The following is an 18102-nucleotide window of genomic DNA, read 5'->3' on the forward strand; positions in this document are numbered from 1 at the left end:
ACCATCTCCTGTTAGGGATGGGAAAGGTCCCTGCATAAAACTCTGGGGAGCTGTTGCCAATCGTTGACTAGATGGGCCAATGGTCTGACTCACCATAAGGCAGATTCCTATGTTCCTATTATAGGAGACAAGCTGTAGTGTCATACACACTTGGGAGCAAGCCTCACTGACTCCAGAAAGATTCATAGGAATGACCAATCAAACTGATAGAGATACTAAAACTAAATACTAGGCATTAGTACCCTCTTTTATTAAATCTATGCTTAATTCTTCCATTCAATTCTCTCATGGGACTTCCCCAACTCCTTCCCTGGACTAAGTAGCACACACCAGTCCATAGCATACTGCAGGATAGGGATTTCAGAGGCACCACAAATATGCAGCATGGAAAAAGGGAGATGCTAGCCCCATCCTTCAGAGATGCTGATAGAAGCAGGGAATGGAGACAAGCTCCTGGCAAACAATGGGAGGGAACTACACGGCATCCAGCAGTAGATATGCATGAGAGAGAAAGGAAGTAGGGTTTCTCCTGAGCAGTCTTCTCTAATCTGGTACCCTCCAGATATTTGGGACTTCAACCTTCATCAGCCACAGCCAATCTATCACAGATGTTGTCAACTCCCCCAGTCCAAGCACGGAACCTGTCAGTCACAAAGCAGTTCCTCGCAGCGGCACTACTCTCTCCAACATTCCCCCAGTTAGGGACAAAGATGCGAACTGCTAGAATGATCCCAATGTTGCTTGCCTGCTAGAGTTTCACACTTGTTCTTTATATCCCTTCACCTAAAGGATTCTGCAGGCATAACATGGAAAAATGGATCAGATCCAAAAGTAAACTTCTATCAAGCAGAATAGGGGAAAATGTGAAATGATAAGTCTCATTTGCTTCAGGAAAGGGATTGTCATTACTGAACATCAAACAGAATTTAACAAAGAATATGTTTTCAGTTTCACTAAGCAACAAAAAGGCATACCTTCAGAAGAAGTGGATACTTGCATATTCTCTGGATTGGCGTTACTAAATAACCTTCCAATGGTACATCAGTATTCTTCCGTCCTCCTAACAACATGCAGTTCTAGAAAGGAATTGAAACACTTAATTCTTTTGGAATTAACTTCTCCATTGTCAATATTATGCTCCTGGATTTTATGAAATGTTGTATATCACCCTCAGAATCTTTGAGTTAAAGTGTAGATATGTTATTAATACTAAGGTGGTGATGCTGACGTCCAAAGGCAGTCTACAAATACTAGATGATGGAGAAAAATGCCAGGGCAGTAGGGGTTGATTGTTTCCATGAACTTTATTGGAGTCACCTGGTTGGTGACAAAATGGACCTTTGGTCTGACCTACCAGGGCTCTTTGATTCTTTCTGCCCTTAAAACAGGCAAATATTTCGCTTTTGACAATAACTTATCAATTTATCAGTTTAAACAAAAGACTTAGGTACAGAATACAAATAAATATTAGCTTACCAGTAGAAAAGCCCGTACTGTTCTTATTTTGTTAAGCTCAAGCAGAAGCTTTTGTGCCTTCTCATGGTTACTACAGTATTCATCATAGATCCGAAATTTGTCTTTCTGTGGGGGGCAATTTTATATTAGTCATTTCGTCCCCAGGTTTGCTTTTTAACTTTTTGATTAAACATTTTTTAAAGGCTTAAGTAACATATATAAAACAGATAACTGAACTCAATTAGATAAGTAAGTAAATAAAACTATAAAATACAAACACATTACGCCCAATACTGGAAAACTAACCACAGACAAAACCAGACAGGAAGAACTAGTACTCATTTCCATTTAAGTGTCAGCTTCATAGTTCAGTTCAAGTAGTTTTTGTGCTCTCTCACTGATTTTAAACCCAGTGCACCGTGAATACTAGATGTAACTGCAAAACTGCATTTTTGGCAGAATTACAAGGTAACACTTCATGCCAAAGAATGCATCGCACAGACTGCCACTCATTTCCACAGTAAATGTGCTTTAATGTAAAATGCTTTTTGCACCTGACTGAAAAAAAATTAATCTATTTTTTTTTTATGTGGTAAATCATTATAACTGACTCCAGCAGTGTATGCTAAAGGGTACCTTGATAGGGGGGAAACGCAGTGCATCGTGCTATCTACAAAATGAACACTGAAACTGTAAGGCTTTCCTTTTTCGCTGTGACTCTGGCTTCCAAGTGTCCTGAAAAGACCTTTAATTATGCAATCAAGTCTGTTTTTGTCCTCAGTGTGAAGTGTACATGAGCTACCATGCCAGAATTCTTTTTTTAAGCTGAGCTGAGGAAGAGAAAATCAATTAAATATGAAGCTTATATTATTAAAGTTGACATACAAAGTGAAGAAAGCAGGCTCCCACTTCTTGTTGGGCATTGGGTTCAGGATTTAGACATTCTTCAATACTAGACAGGAAGTCCTTGTGCGCTTCAAGAATATCTTCAATGTTTGAGAACAATGTCTGTAAACAAGAAGCCCAGAGAATGAATGAATGAACGAATAGAAATAAAGTACAATACATAAAATGAGAGTAAATAACAACTAACCTTAACTGTTTCTTCCGTAACATTTTTATCAATCTTGGAAAAAGCCCATTGCATTATTCTGTGAAGGAATGCCTTGAGAGAGAGGGAGAAAAATAAAAATAAAGAAACTGCCCAGGCACTGAAAAGCTTTAAGGCAAAGAAGTATTGTTTTGAGATCCAGTGTGGTTTAGTGGCTAGAGTGTCAGACTAGGGCCTAGGAGAGCAAGGTTCAAATCCCCACTTGGCCATGAGGTTCACTGGGTGGCCTTGGGTTAATCACTGCCTCTCAGCCTAACCTACCTTACAGGGCTGTTCTGGGGATTAAATGAAAAGGGAGGGAGCCATGTATACTACCTTGAGCTGCTTGGATAAAAACATGGGATAAAAATACAGTACAGTGGTACCTCAGGTTAAGTGCTTAATTCATTCCGGAGGTCCGTACTTAACCTGAAACTGTTCTTAACCTGAAGCACCACTTTAGCTAATGGGGCCTCCTGCTGCTGCGCCGCCGGAGCACAATTTCTGTTCTCATCCTGAAGCAAAGTTCTTAACCTGAAGCACTATTTCTGGGTTAGCGGAGTCTGTAACCTGAAGCATATGTAACCTGAAGCATATGTAACCCGAGGTACCACTGTAAGTAAATAAGTAAATAACCATGTTAGTCTATAGCAGCAAAAATATGTTTAAAAAATAAATAAAACATATTATTATAATTCGCTTTGTACTACTGACAGCAATATCAAATTATATTATTGCTGTCAGTAGTACAAAGTGAACTGAGAAGGTGGCACACTACACCACTGATTGCAGTAAAGTTAACAAGATGAGAACTGAAGAATACAAATGCATGTCTCAAGAGTGTTTCAAACATAAATATAATAATTTATTGGCGAAACATGGTAATGGGGGAAACCATGTATTAAAAAGGGGGGTAATGAACTGTAATGTGATAAATGGAAGGCAGAAGCTACCCTCAGTCAAGTACAGACACTTTTTCCAGAGCAAAAGCACCAAGTGAGATTTTCTCCCAAATAAACATGACTTGTATTAGAACAGATAGGTAGCCGTGTTGGTCTGCCATAGTCAAAATAAAAAAAATCCTTCCAGTAGCACCTTTAAGACCAACTAAGTTAGTTCTTGGTATGAGCTTTCGTGTGCAAGCACACTTCTTCAGATACACACTGTGTATCTGAAGAAGTGTGCTTGCACACGAAAGCTCATACCAAGAACTAACTTAGTTGGTCTTAAAGGTGCTACTGGAAGGATTTTTTTTATTTTGTATTAGAACGTTAAGCATACAGACCGTTTTCTTATCCAGTTGTGGTTAGGCAGCAATGGTTGCGGTAGCTTCCACAATCTCATTACTCTTTCATTAGCCTGGTGTCCCAGGCTTCCAGACAACAGTTTCATAATCACACACCCTTGAGTGGGGGACAACGACACACAATTGTTCAAGTCTCACCTCCAAGTATTTTATGCATGATGTGGAAAAAAAAGTAGGAAAACAGAAGCCAAACTATGTATATATGTTGTAAGGGACAGCCTAGTCAGGGGTGAGGAACTTCAGGCCAGCAAACCAAACACATCCCTAGACCATGAGACTCTCTCCAGGCCACATACCTCAGTGGTTTTACTTCACTGCCACCTTGAGTGTTTTAGCTTGGCTGGAATATGTCCTTGATCTCTGACTCTTCCTTGCTGAACAGAGTATAGGAAGTAGCCTACTTAACAAAGGTAGAATTTTAACTCATGAGACCCTTAGGCTGAAGAAGGTTCCTCACACTTGGCCTAGTCAGCCACAAAAGTGCTCACAATAGGTGCTCACACAGAGCAGACATCTGCTATGGGGCACCAACAGAAGATATGCATTTGTGCAGTACAAACATGGCCTCTGTTTGCATGACTTTACAACATCAGGTAGGAACACTGACAGCCAGATGCTGAATATTGAAATCAACCTATATTTGAAATTGATGGTCTAGATAACCATACTAGGGACGCAGTTGATCTTTAAACCAGCAATGTCGCTGGAATCCTAAAGAGCATATTTTTCATACCTGTGCATGCATTTTATGATATATACCGTACTTATCTTCTAAGACAGTTAAGATGTATACTATATCATAAATTAGGGACAAGACAGAATAAGTAGATAGCTTTAGAAGCATGACAAATGTGGAAGAGCTTACAGGAGCCCTATCAATTTATGAGAGGTGCCTGGGGCATCAATGATGGAAAGGTGCAATACAGACACAAACTTCCTAACTGTTAATCATCTTCTCTTACGTGGCCAGAACATTTTCTCTCTCCCTCTCTCTGGTTTGTGTCTGTTGTCCTTCATCACAGTTTTTATAAGAGACCATCTAATTCTACAACAGAGGTTTTCATACAATGGAAGTGTGGTAGGTGACTGCTTCCTTCTCCTACAACATAATAATATTATTGGCTTGTATTCTGAGAAACACAAGAAGGGAAATCATGGAAGGGCCTTTCCTCCCCACTCCCTTGCAGGCACCAGTGCCCTCCCCCAAAATCCACTTCAGGGGGTCAGGGCATGGGGAACAGGACATGGTGGTTCCTGAAAGGGGGTGGAATGTGTAACCCTTGTTCATTTCACGCTATTATTAATTCTTATGAAAACATAAAATATTCTTGCTCTATCAGTTCAACATGTTTACAAAACATTTGCCTGCGTAGATGCTCAATGCTTATTTTTCCAAATGTTTTAGGATGCAGTCCTAAATTATATTTTCTATTTGTTGTAACTCACCCTGGGACCTCATGGTGAAGGGCGGGTGATAAATCATATAAACAAGCAAGCAAATAATAAAACGGGGCTGGGGACTGACTGTGGTTGATCTGCCTCATCTAGTGGCCTGCCCGGTTCTCTCCAGCAGGGCAGAAGTGAAGATGGAGCAACACTCTTGTGCTCTTCTTTCTCCCTCCATTAGAAAAAATATCGAATTTCTCTTCCATTAAAACTACGCCAGCTCCAGGGGACTAGAAAGACATACCTTCTGATCCACCCTAACAAATCCCACTTTTCAATGTAAGGCAAGGATCATGGAAGTTTCAACACTGGCAGAGAGGAGCATCTGACATCAGATCTCCCTGTTCAAGGCTGGTGTTGCTTTTGCTCTCAGAGAGGAAGGATTCAATGGGAGGGAGGTCCTGGGAGAATGCCCTCTCAAAGACCATAGGATTAGAGGGCTAATTTAAATAAAAGTTTGTAAGTAAACAAGCTTTACGTTTAGAATCAACTGCTTTATTTAACCTACATTCCTGACACTAATTTATAGATGCTGAAATACATAAACATTTGGGCTTAGCAACAGATTTACATAAATTACCAGTGCCACATTCATTACTTTGAAGCCCCACCTTAAAATGTGGCAGCCTACCTTTAAGTCACTGAAGCTTGTGCTATAGGATACAGTATTCACATTATTCTAATCTCTTCTGCCTGCTTCCAGCTAATTTCAGTTTGGAAGACAATTAAAGATAGCACTATAAATGATTGTACTGAGAGCACAAACAACCCAATTGTAATGCTATTTGCATCCTTCAAAAATAAAGAAGCTTATTTTTATGCCCTGCCCCCTGATTAAACTGTTATTACTGGTATTATGGATCATTCAAAAAAATTAACTTTTCCCGAAACTAAAGTCAGATGAAGCAAATTACATCCCCATGTTGCTAACAAATATGTTCATCAGCCCCAGACAGTAGAAACATTGACCCTGCTCCACTGAATTGAAATTTCAGCCTTCACGACATAGGAAAACAGCCAAGTAAACAGCTATTTTTGTGGAGGAGGGTCAAGATATTAACTGATATGGGCATGGTTGGCAAATTGGTGTCAAAGAAGGATAGAACTTTTTTTATGTATGCAACAACAGCAGCAAGAATACTCATCGTGAAGTATTGGAAGACACAAGATTTACCCACCCCGGAAGAATGGCAGATGAAGTTGATGGACTATATGGAATTGGCGGAAATGACTGGCAGAATCTGAGACCAGGGAGAAGAGTCGGTGGAAGAAGACTGGAAAAAGTTTAAAGACTATTTACAGAAATACTGTAAAATTAATGACTGTTAGAAAAATGTTGGAATGAAGTTATATGGCTTTAGTAGAAATGTTATAAGGAATTAAGTATAAATAGATTAATAGAGTATTAAAGGGAAAAATAAGGTTAGAATCTGTTAAGATAATTAAAGGATAGAAAGCAGAGGAAGATGGAAAGGAATTGCTGAAATAATTAACAGAAGTGGAATACAAAAAGGGAGGTGTGAGGAGGTCACTGAAATAAGTGAGTGAAAGATAAGATATTGAAATTGTTTGATGTGTTTTAAACTGTTTTTGTTTTGTTTTGTTAGTTTAATGTGTTATGTAGTGTTTTTGTATTGTATTGTATTGTATTGTTCTTTTTTTTCTTCTTATTTTTTTATAGTGTTTAAATTGTTGGAAAAGTAATAAATATTATTTTTTTAAAAAAAAGATATTAACTGATATGCATGAAATTTCATATATAGCTATATAATCCCTAGTGTAGTAAGATAAGACCTTTGGAGCAGGCATTTTCAAAAATCTGCCCTAGGTAAAGGTAAAGGGACACCTGACCATTAGGTCCAGTCATGGCCGACTCTGGGGTTGCGGCACTCATCTCACTTTATTGGCCGAGGGAGCCGGTGTACAGCTTCTGGGTCATGTGGCCAGCATGACTAAGCCGCTTCTGGCGAACCAGAGCAGCGCACGGAAACACCGTTTAACTTCCTGCCGGAGTGGTACCTATTTATCTACTTGCACTTTGATGTGATTTTGAACTGCTAGGTTGGCAGGAGCAGAGATCAAGCAAAGGGAGCTCACCCCGTCGTGGGGATTCGAACCGCCAACCTTCTGATTGGCAAGTCCTAGGCTCTGTGGTTGAACCCACAGCTCCACCCGCATCCCAATGAACCACCCTAGTAGGGCAGTAATTGTTCCTTGATAATTTGTCACCCCTCTCCATGATGGCACCTGGGACGGCCTACGCCCCTGTGACCAAGTACATATTTTTGACTTTCACATTTTCTCTCTCTCTTATTTCAACAAAGCTTTGGAAATGTAGTTACTATCTTTATTCTTGTAATGCTTTTAATGAAAAGTTAAAGACTAAATTTAGATAAATACGCATATATTCATATTATATTCAAAACCCTATCTGTGTTCCTTGAATCATTTGGATGTCAGTTGTGTTACTAACCCATCAGGCAGTATAAATATTTGTATAGAATCTTAATTTGTGTTTAATAGCTTTGATGCATGTTAAATGCAAAGCATATACATACAAAATACTATTGAGAGAACTGATGCACTTCCCTCTGTTTCTGCATATAACACATACTTTTTCAGACAGTTCTTACAGAAGAACTGGAAAATGACTCCTCATTTAGTTCTTCTTCCTATGTCAATTAACCTGTGCCAGCAACAGAGACAGAAGCCAATCATGCTGCTATTTGATACTGAACAAAAAGACTCTCTTCTCAGTAAGTCACCAGCTGGATGAACACCTGTTTCCCCTACTTGGCTGGAGTGCTGATGGCACTAAAAGAAATAAACAACCCACCATCCCAGAACAGAACTACAGAACTGCTTCTATTTTTAAAGAAAACTTCTAAAAGTTCTAAAGTGAAGACTGCAAACCTGCTCCTCAAGGACCACATCCATCCCTTGGTCTCATTTAGGATTATCATACATCTGGATTTTCCTGGATATGTCTGGGATTCCAATGGTGGATTCTGGGGGGAAATTATTCAAATGTCCAGATTTTTAACCCCCCCCAAAAAAAAAGCTCAACAACTTTCTGTGCTATTCCTTGAAATATGGCAACCCTAGTAATTTCATACTACAATGGTACCTCAGGTTAAGAACTTAATTCATTTCGGAGGTCCGTTCTTAACCTGAAACTGTTCTTAACCTGAAGCACCACTTTAGCTAATGGGGCCTCCTGCTGCTGCCGCGCCGCCAGAGCACGATTTCTGTTCGACTTTCTTATACTATTCAGATTTTTTCAGAATAATATATTTATAAAAAGAAATAAAGAATCAAGATTCCATGAACAAAGAAAGATCGAGATCCATTTTTCATCCAGGATTTTATAAGTTTTTGTGGAAATCCAAGATATCAGCAGAACAGAGAGCAGGGGAGGAAGGGAGGAAATAAGTAATGGACAAACCTGGTTAAATTTTGTTTTACTGAAATTTTTACGGGTTTAAGTTTTTATTATGTTTTTAGATATGTTGTAAGCCACCCAGAGTATTTATTTTATAAATAATAAAATTGTTGTTGTTGTTTATTAAAATCCTGCGTTCTGGATGAATGCTAGAACAACTTTTTAACTCTCTCTCTCTCTCTCTCTCTCTCTCTATTGGTTTGCTCAAAATTACAGCCTTGGATAATCTTCATTTTCTTGTGCAATGTAATTCCTTCTGGGACACAATATCCATTTTATTTTATTTCTAAACAGTTTACAATTAAACACATCCTGCCTATGTTTTGCATCTGCTGGTAAGAAAAATAAATCCTGTATTCTGCACACCTGGATGAATTTTTAAAAAAAGCTTATTTTTAAAATATCCCTATTTTTATAGTGATTTATGAAAAGCAACAACCTTAGATAATCCACATTTTATTTTCAACTAATTCCTCGTGAACAGCTCAAAATGAAAAGGTGATTCCATGCTGTGCCTTTTCAGAGAGCAGCTTCCACGGGGAAATATATATTACTGAGATGCTTTGGCTTTTCCAGATGTATGGTAAATAATCTAGGATAAGAGGTGGGAATACTGCCAGCTTCTCAGTTAAAACCTTTTCATAAGTGTGCTTGTTTGCCTGGGTGAAGGATGGAGTGATGGAGGGGATACATAGAAAAATGTGACTTTTGCATGGCTGGAATGCAGCCCAACGTACAAAGGTAACAGCCATATTCATTTATCTGCCCACTTTTTCCTCTGCCCTCACCCACCACTGGCATGCAGGCCCCAGAAGACTGCTCACAAGGAAATGTGGACCTTAGGTTGAAAAAGCCACCTCTCTCACCTGCCACCTCGCACTACATGAATCTGCCTAAATTCTAAGGCCGCCTTCTTGAGAAAAGACATACCAGTTCTAGCAGACTGCATATGGAATGCTTTCCCCCCAGTTTTTCCTTGTGTCAAATCCCAAGACTATCTAGTCCCAGGTGAATACTTTTTCACTTAGCTGTGCTTTTTATCATGTTTATTAGATCCATTTTGCTGCTACTGCTGTTTTATCCTGCGTTGCTGCTTTTTAGGTAATTGTTGAGGTTTGATTCCTAATACTGGCCTGGCTTAAAGAGGTGGGGAAATTCCACAAATGTATACTCCTATTTAGTTATACAACAAAACTCTGGTTTATCTCACTCAATGGCACAATATTTCATTCATTGCCCACCGAGAGCCCAAGAGAGCTCACTCTCCACCTCCATAATCACAACACTGTCAGCTGTGTGGTTGTATGCAGTGTAAGTAACTGAATTTGCTCACAGTTTTGTTTTGTTTTTTGTCTGGGAGCACAGAATGTGTCCACGTATTGCTCCTGCTCTTTCTGATAGGTATTGTGAGGTCACGGAAGTGGGATGACCCATTTATTTCTGAGGCACAGCAAGACTTGTCCAACCATATAAAGAAAAATATCTTACCCCAAACACATTTGCCAGCTGTTAACTGCAAACTTTAAAGACACATTTCTTTCCCTGTTATTCTTAAGGAACAGACAAAAAGGAAGCAAACATAATTTCCTGGCTGTAGAAAAAAAAAGGAGTTCACCCTGAGAACAAAGGAGGGTGGAGACCTCAACACGCTTTTTGTTCCTATGAAACAGATTTAAATGGTTGCAAACCCCTGGACTGACAATACGCTACTTCTGAGAACTGAGCTTCTATCTGATTACCGTGAGATACACAATCTTAGCAGATAAATGGAATAAAGAAATCTCATGTGGAGATGCAGAAATAAGGCCAAAATTTATCTCCATAGGAGTACAATAGCATTAGAACAGCTTCTTGGATGAAGAGTACATTAGCAGTATGAAACTGCATGTGTGTTTCAGTGAAGACTGTTACTTAAAAGAGACAACAACTGGCTGCAGGGTAAAGTGCAGTCTCTTCCCTCAAAAGCTATTTTTTAGAAAGAACAATATATGCCTGAAAAATTCTGATAGTTTTTTGGTATTACTGTGCTGATGCCATTTTAATACACAGGTGCTAATATTGGTCAGAGTAACTTTCTGCCACATTTATGTCCAATCAGAATTGTCAACATTAACTTAGTCTGCTATTCCCACTCACAACAGCTGTTTTCACTGAGATACACAGATGTTGGCCGCAGAAATTTCTAATGCCCTTTTAAGGGTCAAGCTAGATGTTACCTTGGAAAACATGTTGTTGCAACCCCATATTTGCGGGTAGGAACACGGCCACATACAGAGGAGGATTGGTCATCATGAAGAAGAAGAAGGGTTTGGATTTGATATCCCGCCTTTCACTCCCTTTAAGGAGTCTCAAAGCGGCTAACATTCTCCTTTCCCTTCCTCCCCCACAACAAACACTCTGTGAGGTGAGTGAGGCTGAGAGACTTCAAAGAAGTGTGACTGGCCGAAGGTCACCCAGCAGCTGCATGTGGAGGAGCGGAGAAGCGAACCCGGTTCCCCAGATTACGAGACCACCGCTCTTAACCACTACACCACACTGGCTCTCATGAAGGAGTGTGGGAAGGTGAATCCACCCCAGGCATCCCTAACCTGCTTCATGTGGACTCACTTCTGGTTTTGGAAACTGGCTAGGGAAAAACATTCAAATCTGCTCAGATGAGAAACATTTGCAAAGGAGAATCAGTAGGCTGAGGAAAAATGATTTCCCCCCTCCAAATGCCCTATATTAGCATTATGAGGAAGAAATGGGTATGTTTCTTTCATAACATCTAGTCTGGTGCAGATGAGTATTACAGACTAAACAGAAATGTTGCAGGTAAGGTTTAGGACCCCACCTGATGTAGCATTTGGTGCTTATACCAAAACTGTTTTGAACAGAACAGTAAGCACATTTAGGTGGAGACGGACCCAAAGAAATATGGGAAACTGCTTTTTAGGAAGTCAGATTATTTGTCCATCAAGTCTACTATTTTCTACTCTTGGCTGGTAGGGGCTTTTCAGGGTCTAGGGTCCCAGGGAGGTCACATGGATAGCCACTTTCAATGTGAGTAAGTGCACTCTTACAATCACTTCAAAATGTCTATAGCACCACAAAAATGACACACAATATTTCATTTGACTCATATGACATCACAGTCAGGAGACATTGATTTGGCTGATCTCCTCTTAAAGAAAAGAATGACAAGGCAATGAATAAAGTTTGATCAATGCCAAAGCAGTAGGTCTTTTAACAGCATGTGAAGCTGCATAATGCACATGCCATTGACTTAATTAATATCAAGCTAAGTTTTAATATATATCCCATCTTAAGCCATCTGTGAAAATAACATCTATTTAGATGCAAGCTGGTAGCCAAACAAAAAGTGTTCAGGGATTTCAACTGTGCTTTGTGGGCACTTGCAATATAATACATAGCTCTGAATTACTGTAAGAAATAATTGCTACCTGGTTCAAATATCATAATGGTTTTTCCATGCACAAGTTCATGCCAAAGCATGTTTTCAATATATATGGTTTTAAAATTATTGTAATCCATGTATCGCAGAAAAAAAAATCCCTGCAATACATGGAATGTCAAGAGTCATTGATAAATCATAGTCGTCATGTTCTGTATTGATGCCATGAGAGACGATGGCGACCGTTCCAGTCCCTTGGCAAAGAAAAGATTTGCTCAGGGGTGTTTCTTCTCTTTGAACTACTGTATATTGTGAGCACAAAATTAATTTTCCTACTGAAATATTTTGCATACATTTTATCACATTTTATTTCTCTCTATAGAAACTTTGCTTGCAATCCTACTGTCAGGATGCTGTTGTCAGCTCCCAGCTGGCTGCCCAGGAAAGTATAAAGACAAGGAAAAGTTTCTTACTGTCCTTTTTATTTCTATCTTTACAGAGAGAGGCTATAGAGTAAGGTTATCAGAGATCCCCATTTTCCGGGGACAGTTCCCGGATTTACTAATCAGTCCCCTGACAAAATCCATCTATTTAGTAGGAAGTTGAAAAGCGTCCCCGGATTCATTGTAAATTTTTTGGTAACCTTACTATAGAAACCAGCCTCTTGGATAATGGTGTTGTCCAAAGTGAATCTCTACCCCCCCCCCACCCTGTCTCTCCCACTTCCTTATTCGTCACTTCTACCAGTGCTGCTAAGTTCCCTCTGTCTTTGAGCAGTTTGCTCTCCTAATTTAAGGCAAGCTGGGTTCTGAGAGATTAAGGGTCTGGAATGCTTTCTAATGGCACCATGGCAGCCAGCTGCTCCGGTTCTGCCTGCTCCTCCTCTCCCATTATTTCCCCTTTTCCCTTCATCTGCCTCTGAGCTGTGATCTCCCGCAAACCACTGTTGTAAATCTATACTGTCTTCCTCTTCCTGCTTCCTGGGAGGGTCAGGATAGGGAGGTGGTCTCCACCATTCCTCCTCTGCCCAGTCCCTACACCCACTTACCTGATAGTAAGCCCCACAGATCTCAATGGGCCTTTTGAGTAGACAAGTATAGGATTGTGCTGTTTGTTATCCTTAAACTAAATTGCCTTAAGTACAAAAAATATTTTTCATAATGAATTTGGTAATTAATAAAATCTCAATAACTACTGTTTAATACTTGCTTTATGATTGAGATGAACTTTTGATTGTTAGAGAGGCATTCTAGTCCTTTAACAGTCACTCAGTAATGGCTCTTCTTCATGTGTGAATAAGAAAATATTTCTCCTTGTGCCCTCTCTGGTTTGTTGTAAACAGCTCTCCCATCATGTCATATTTTAGATCCCACATATTTTAGATCCCAGTCCCATATATATATATATATATATATATATATATATATATATATATACATGGAACCCATTCATTTCAGTGGAACTCATTTCTATGCAATGGATCTTTAAAAGTGCATGGTTAGTTTTGCAAATTCAGCATGGTTATTTAATTTTGTATAGTAGAAGTGGCAGTGCAATGCCAGTTGAGAGGAAGGGAAAGAGAGAGATTCCAATTAGCGAAAAAATGATGAAAGCTTCATTGAGTCTTGTGTACAAATTGTTCTGCATACCTCTAGTGAGTAACTGTATCATGGCCAATATGCTTAGCTAGGATGGAAATATTGCACTTTAGTCTGAATGATTCAGCACTTTTTCTTTTTCTCTCACCAATTATCTTCATACTCTGGCAAACTGATTAAAATTCTTTTACAACCATGAAATGTTTAACCAAATTTGGAACAATTATTCAGCAAGTCTTTTTGAATATCAAGTATCAGTCTTAAATTTAAGAAGACTTGTGCCCAATCCAGAGGTTTGTGCACTCTCAGATGTACAGACAGACCTCTTTCGTGCCCAGGTTTGGGAGAGAGGGGGCACCCAATTAACATTTGTATTTGTTTGCATGCATGAATGGGGTTCATTTATCAATGGAAATGAAAGGTTTATGGCTGACAGAATAGCTTGTATGCCTCCATAAGCAATTCCTGAACATTAGCCTGTATTTCTCCTCTCTTTTTAGCTGAATCTTCAGCAGCAGCAAGCAGCTTTCCTTTAAATGTTGCTACCCTACTAACTTGATAATCTCTGTTTCTTGCAAAATTTGTATCAAGGCTTCCCCACCCCATCTTTGTTTTAATTCCCTATTGGCATTTGAATCAGTACCTTGAGCTATGATAACAAAGCATGCAAGTGACACAGAAATAAATGTGGTTGGTTTATGGCTTCTCATATGGGATTGGGGGGGGGGGCAACTCCCATCTCTTGCGGGGCCGCAATTAGTGCCAGCACCGTCGGTTAAGAGTTTGGGTGTAATCTTCGACACCTTCTATGGAGGTGCAGATTGCAGCTATAACAAAGGCAGCATTTTTTCATCTCTGCCAAGCTAAGCAGTTGGCTCCTTACCTCTCTCACCCTGACCTAGCCACGCCTGGTACGTCCCACAGAGGACTTACGGTCTTCAAATAAAAACATCTTGGAGATCCTGGGCCACAGGGAGGTTAGGCTAGCCTCAACCAGAGCCAGGGCTTTTTCAGCCGTGGCCCTGATCTGGTGTAACTCTCTGTCACAAGAGACTAGGGCCCTGCGGGACTTGACATCTTTCCACAGGGCCTGCAAGACAGAGCTGCTCCACCAGGCCTTTGGCCAAGGCACAGTCTGACCCCCTCCTTCTGTAATCCTCACAGAACTCTAGCCAATGGTTGCCATTATTTTGATTCTGATTTTAGACTGAATTGATTTTAGAATGTATTTAATTAATTGACTGTGATTTTATGTAAACTCTGCTATTTTTACTGTTGTTAGCCGCTCTGAGCCCGGCTTTGGCTGGGGAGGGCGGGATATAAATAAATTATTATTATTATTATTATTATTATTATTATTATTACTTTTTTATTTAATTATTAGTAACTAATAGTTTTCATATTTTCCTTTAGACTATTCGGACCATGTAAATCACTGATAGGCAGTGAAACTCCAGCATGATCCTATTTGACCTCAAAGATATATAAATGTTATTAACCTGTTTGAGTATCTTGAATTTGCCACACAGCAGATAAGAAGAGATGGAGAGGCCACAAAAGAGCCTCGGTGGACTAGATACAGCCATTGGCAGGCATCAACATTATTTGTCACTCACCCGCTTACCAGGAATGAGTGTCCCTTATCTACTGGCAAGAAACCTCACTGCCTCACTGTAACAGCCTTTCTCCAACACAGCAGATAAGAAAAAAGACAGGTAGCATTTCTCACTGTTTCTTATTCAAGCTTCAGCTGAAGTGAGGCAGAACCCTGCCTCTCCCTCCAGCCCTCTGTGTTTACTAGAGGTTGTGAGGGAGAGGTGGGGCCTTCTCTCACTTGCAGAAAGTTTTGGAAGAGGACCGTTGGAGAAATGGCCAGCTGTTTCTGTCCTTCTCCAAAGCTTCTTCCAAGACCACAGCTCTCGCTTCATCATGCGGGATTTGCTAGAATGCTGAAGCAAATAGAGAACTTTGGAGAAGGAAAGTTGCTATTAAATAAAAGTCAGGAACAGCGTTGCCTCTTTCTTGAAACCTATAGCAAATACAGAAGCCTGGAAGGTGAGGTGAGGTTTTGCGAGAAGCTTTGGAGGACAGAAACAGTAGAAAAAACTGCTGTTTCTGTCCTCTTCTGACTTGTGGGAAACTTTGGCAAAGGATAGACGCAGCAGACATTTCTCGAAATGTCCCGAAAACTTGTTCATATAGTTCATTGGTTTTAACATCTGAAAACAGCCAATGAGTGTCTAACCTGGTAACTTGTGTGCATCATGTTTTCTATTTTGTTTTGACTCATTCATTTTCTTACATTTTGTAACAGCTTAGGACTGAGGTTTGAGCTACTTTAACTTGTGCCTTGACTTAGCTTCCCAGCATTGCTAAGAACACTGCCAAAAGGAAGCCTCCGCATTGCTGTGCTAAAGATTTTAAAGAGCAGTGTGCTCTGCTTCCTACATTACACTAAAGTAGAGGCACAAGTTCTCCTTTCACTGGTAAATCAATTCTCAAAGGGGGTGCTATTATTGGGAACAAGGGAGCTCTATGGTGCTTGTTAGACTTGGACAAGAGCTGTTCTTTTCTTCTCTGTCCAGTTGTCTGTCAGGAAAGGAGGCCAGTGTCTCTAAGCCAGCCTCTAGCAGCTGTCCAAACACTACTACTTGCAAGTAGTGCATGGAATCTCTTAGTGTGTATACATGCAAATTGCCACAAAGGAGCAGCCAGCTACTCATGGGTTTCTCTACTTATACAAAGGTGGTTATCCTTGCTAGCACTGGGGAATGTTGCTTTTGCTTCCCCGGAAATCCTATCAGTAGAATCTGGAAGATCACAATGATTATGTTATTGCTTACAAGTGCACTCTTATTGTATACACCAGTGGTTCTCAAACCTTTTGCAGTATTGAACATTAAACAAAACTTCTGAAGAATGCTTGCAGCAAAATCTTTAAAAAAGCAAGCAAGGGAAAGCAAGCAAGGGAAAGCCAACCAGACTGCAGCTTTTAAAAGAGCAACTTTGAAAAATGTTGCTGATCTGATTTCTCCTAACGGGAGAAGCCTTTATTTTGTTTGTCATTCTTAACGCTATAGCTCTTATCAGAGAGAGTTCTTATCTCTAGGGCAGTGTTAAATGAGCAGTATATTTACCCATTGCCACCAGCCCAATGAAAGGTGCTAAGAGGGGGATGTGGAATTCCCATGACATATGTTTGAACAACACATTTAACCCAGTAGTGGCACATGCAGGGCGGCAATATTTACCTGCAGCAAGTCACTGCTAGTTCCTGAGAGGGAGAGGGCGAGCCAGAAGATTGGCTCTGATGCTGAGCCCACATCCAGCTTCCCACAGCTTTGCTCCTCTTGGTAACTGGCAGTAACTTGCACCATTGCAAAGCCAGGTAAGCAAGGCCATGCTGCCCAGCCAGGCATTACTGATTTAACCCTTGGAAAGTGTGGTGAAGGAAGTAAAGAAGGAGAAGGGATTTCCAGGACAATTGCTTGAATAGTGAACTTAATCCCCATTATTGCAGCTCAGTAGTAATCACATGTTGTGCATGCTTGTCTGCCATTACACCTTTTTTCTTCATGGAAGCTCATGAAGTGCTTCTGGAGCAACGGGACACCGTGACGGAAACCAGAGCACACGGAAACACCGTTTACCTTCCCGCCGCAGCGGTACTTATTTATCTACTTGCACTGGCATGTCATTCATTTTAAATGGCATATATATATTTTTAAAAGCTCAATCTCATAATCAGCATGAAGAATCACAGGATTTCCAAAGAAAATTCCACTAATTTTAACCAGGTATAATGCAGATACTATAATCCAGATAGACAGCTTCACTAGTTGTAGTTTAAAAGAAAAATTCTTTAATTCCCTGCATTAAAAAAAAAACTCAGTCATAAAATATGGACAGAGGAAGCCAAAGGGATGTGAGAGTCTAATTAGAAAACTATGCATAACAAACTCACAAGTACATACTTGATAACGTTGCAAATCCCAGTAATTGAAAGCTGACTCATTCTGAATACTATATGGCTCACTCCCAATACTCACTCTAGATAACACCCCTTTACCCCATTCAAAAATCCTATCAATTAGCTGAAAAGAAAAGTTTGATATTTTACCAAATCCTTATTAAGAGTGCACTGTGTTATCCCATCTAATTCAAAGAACAAACCATAGAGAAATGTATAATCTACATGGGAATTATAATTCAAGAAACAAAGTATTTTCTGTCCAGAGTTGGATGTATTTCTAATATTTTATGTTATGGCCCTCTGCTCACTGAGCAAATTGGCTGCTACAAATGAAAAGAAGATTTTGCATCTAATCAACAGCATGAATTTAGGTTGAAAACTGTTGTACAGGGACTTCT

At 39.9% G+C, this 18102-nt stretch overlaps 2 protein-coding genes across 5 annotated transcripts in view; one reads left to right on the forward strand and one right to left on the reverse strand.

Annotated features, from left to right (window-relative positions):
* The window catches only part of CPA6 (carboxypeptidase A6), a 396768-nt gene that overhangs the window by 261863 nt on the left and 116803 nt on the right, over positions 1 to 18102 (forward strand). The window lies entirely within an intron of this gene.
* The window catches only part of PREX2 (phosphatidylinositol-3,4,5-trisphosphate dependent Rac exchange factor 2), a 110045-nt gene that overhangs the window by 67583 nt on the left and 24360 nt on the right, over positions 1 to 18102 (reverse strand). For all 4 annotated transcript variants that reach the window (XM_081013262.1, XM_081013263.1, XM_081013260.1 and 1 more), the window contains 4 exons: positions 2549 to 2620; positions 2341 to 2463; positions 1477 to 1581; positions 975 to 1076 (listed from right to left, as the gene is read on the reverse strand). In XM_081013262.1, the coding sequence (XP_080869388.1) occupies positions 975 to 1076; positions 1477 to 1581; positions 2341 to 2463; positions 2549 to 2620 (402 nt within the window). The remainder of the gene's footprint in view (positions 1 to 974; positions 1077 to 1476; positions 1582 to 2340; positions 2464 to 2548; positions 2621 to 18102) is intronic.

This window comes from Podarcis pityusensis (genome assembly GCF_964106645.2).
Source record: "Podarcis pityusensis genome assembly, chromosome: 7".
NCBI classification, from domain to species: Eukaryota; Metazoa; Chordata; class Lepidosauria; order Squamata; family Lacertidae; genus Podarcis; species Podarcis pityusensis.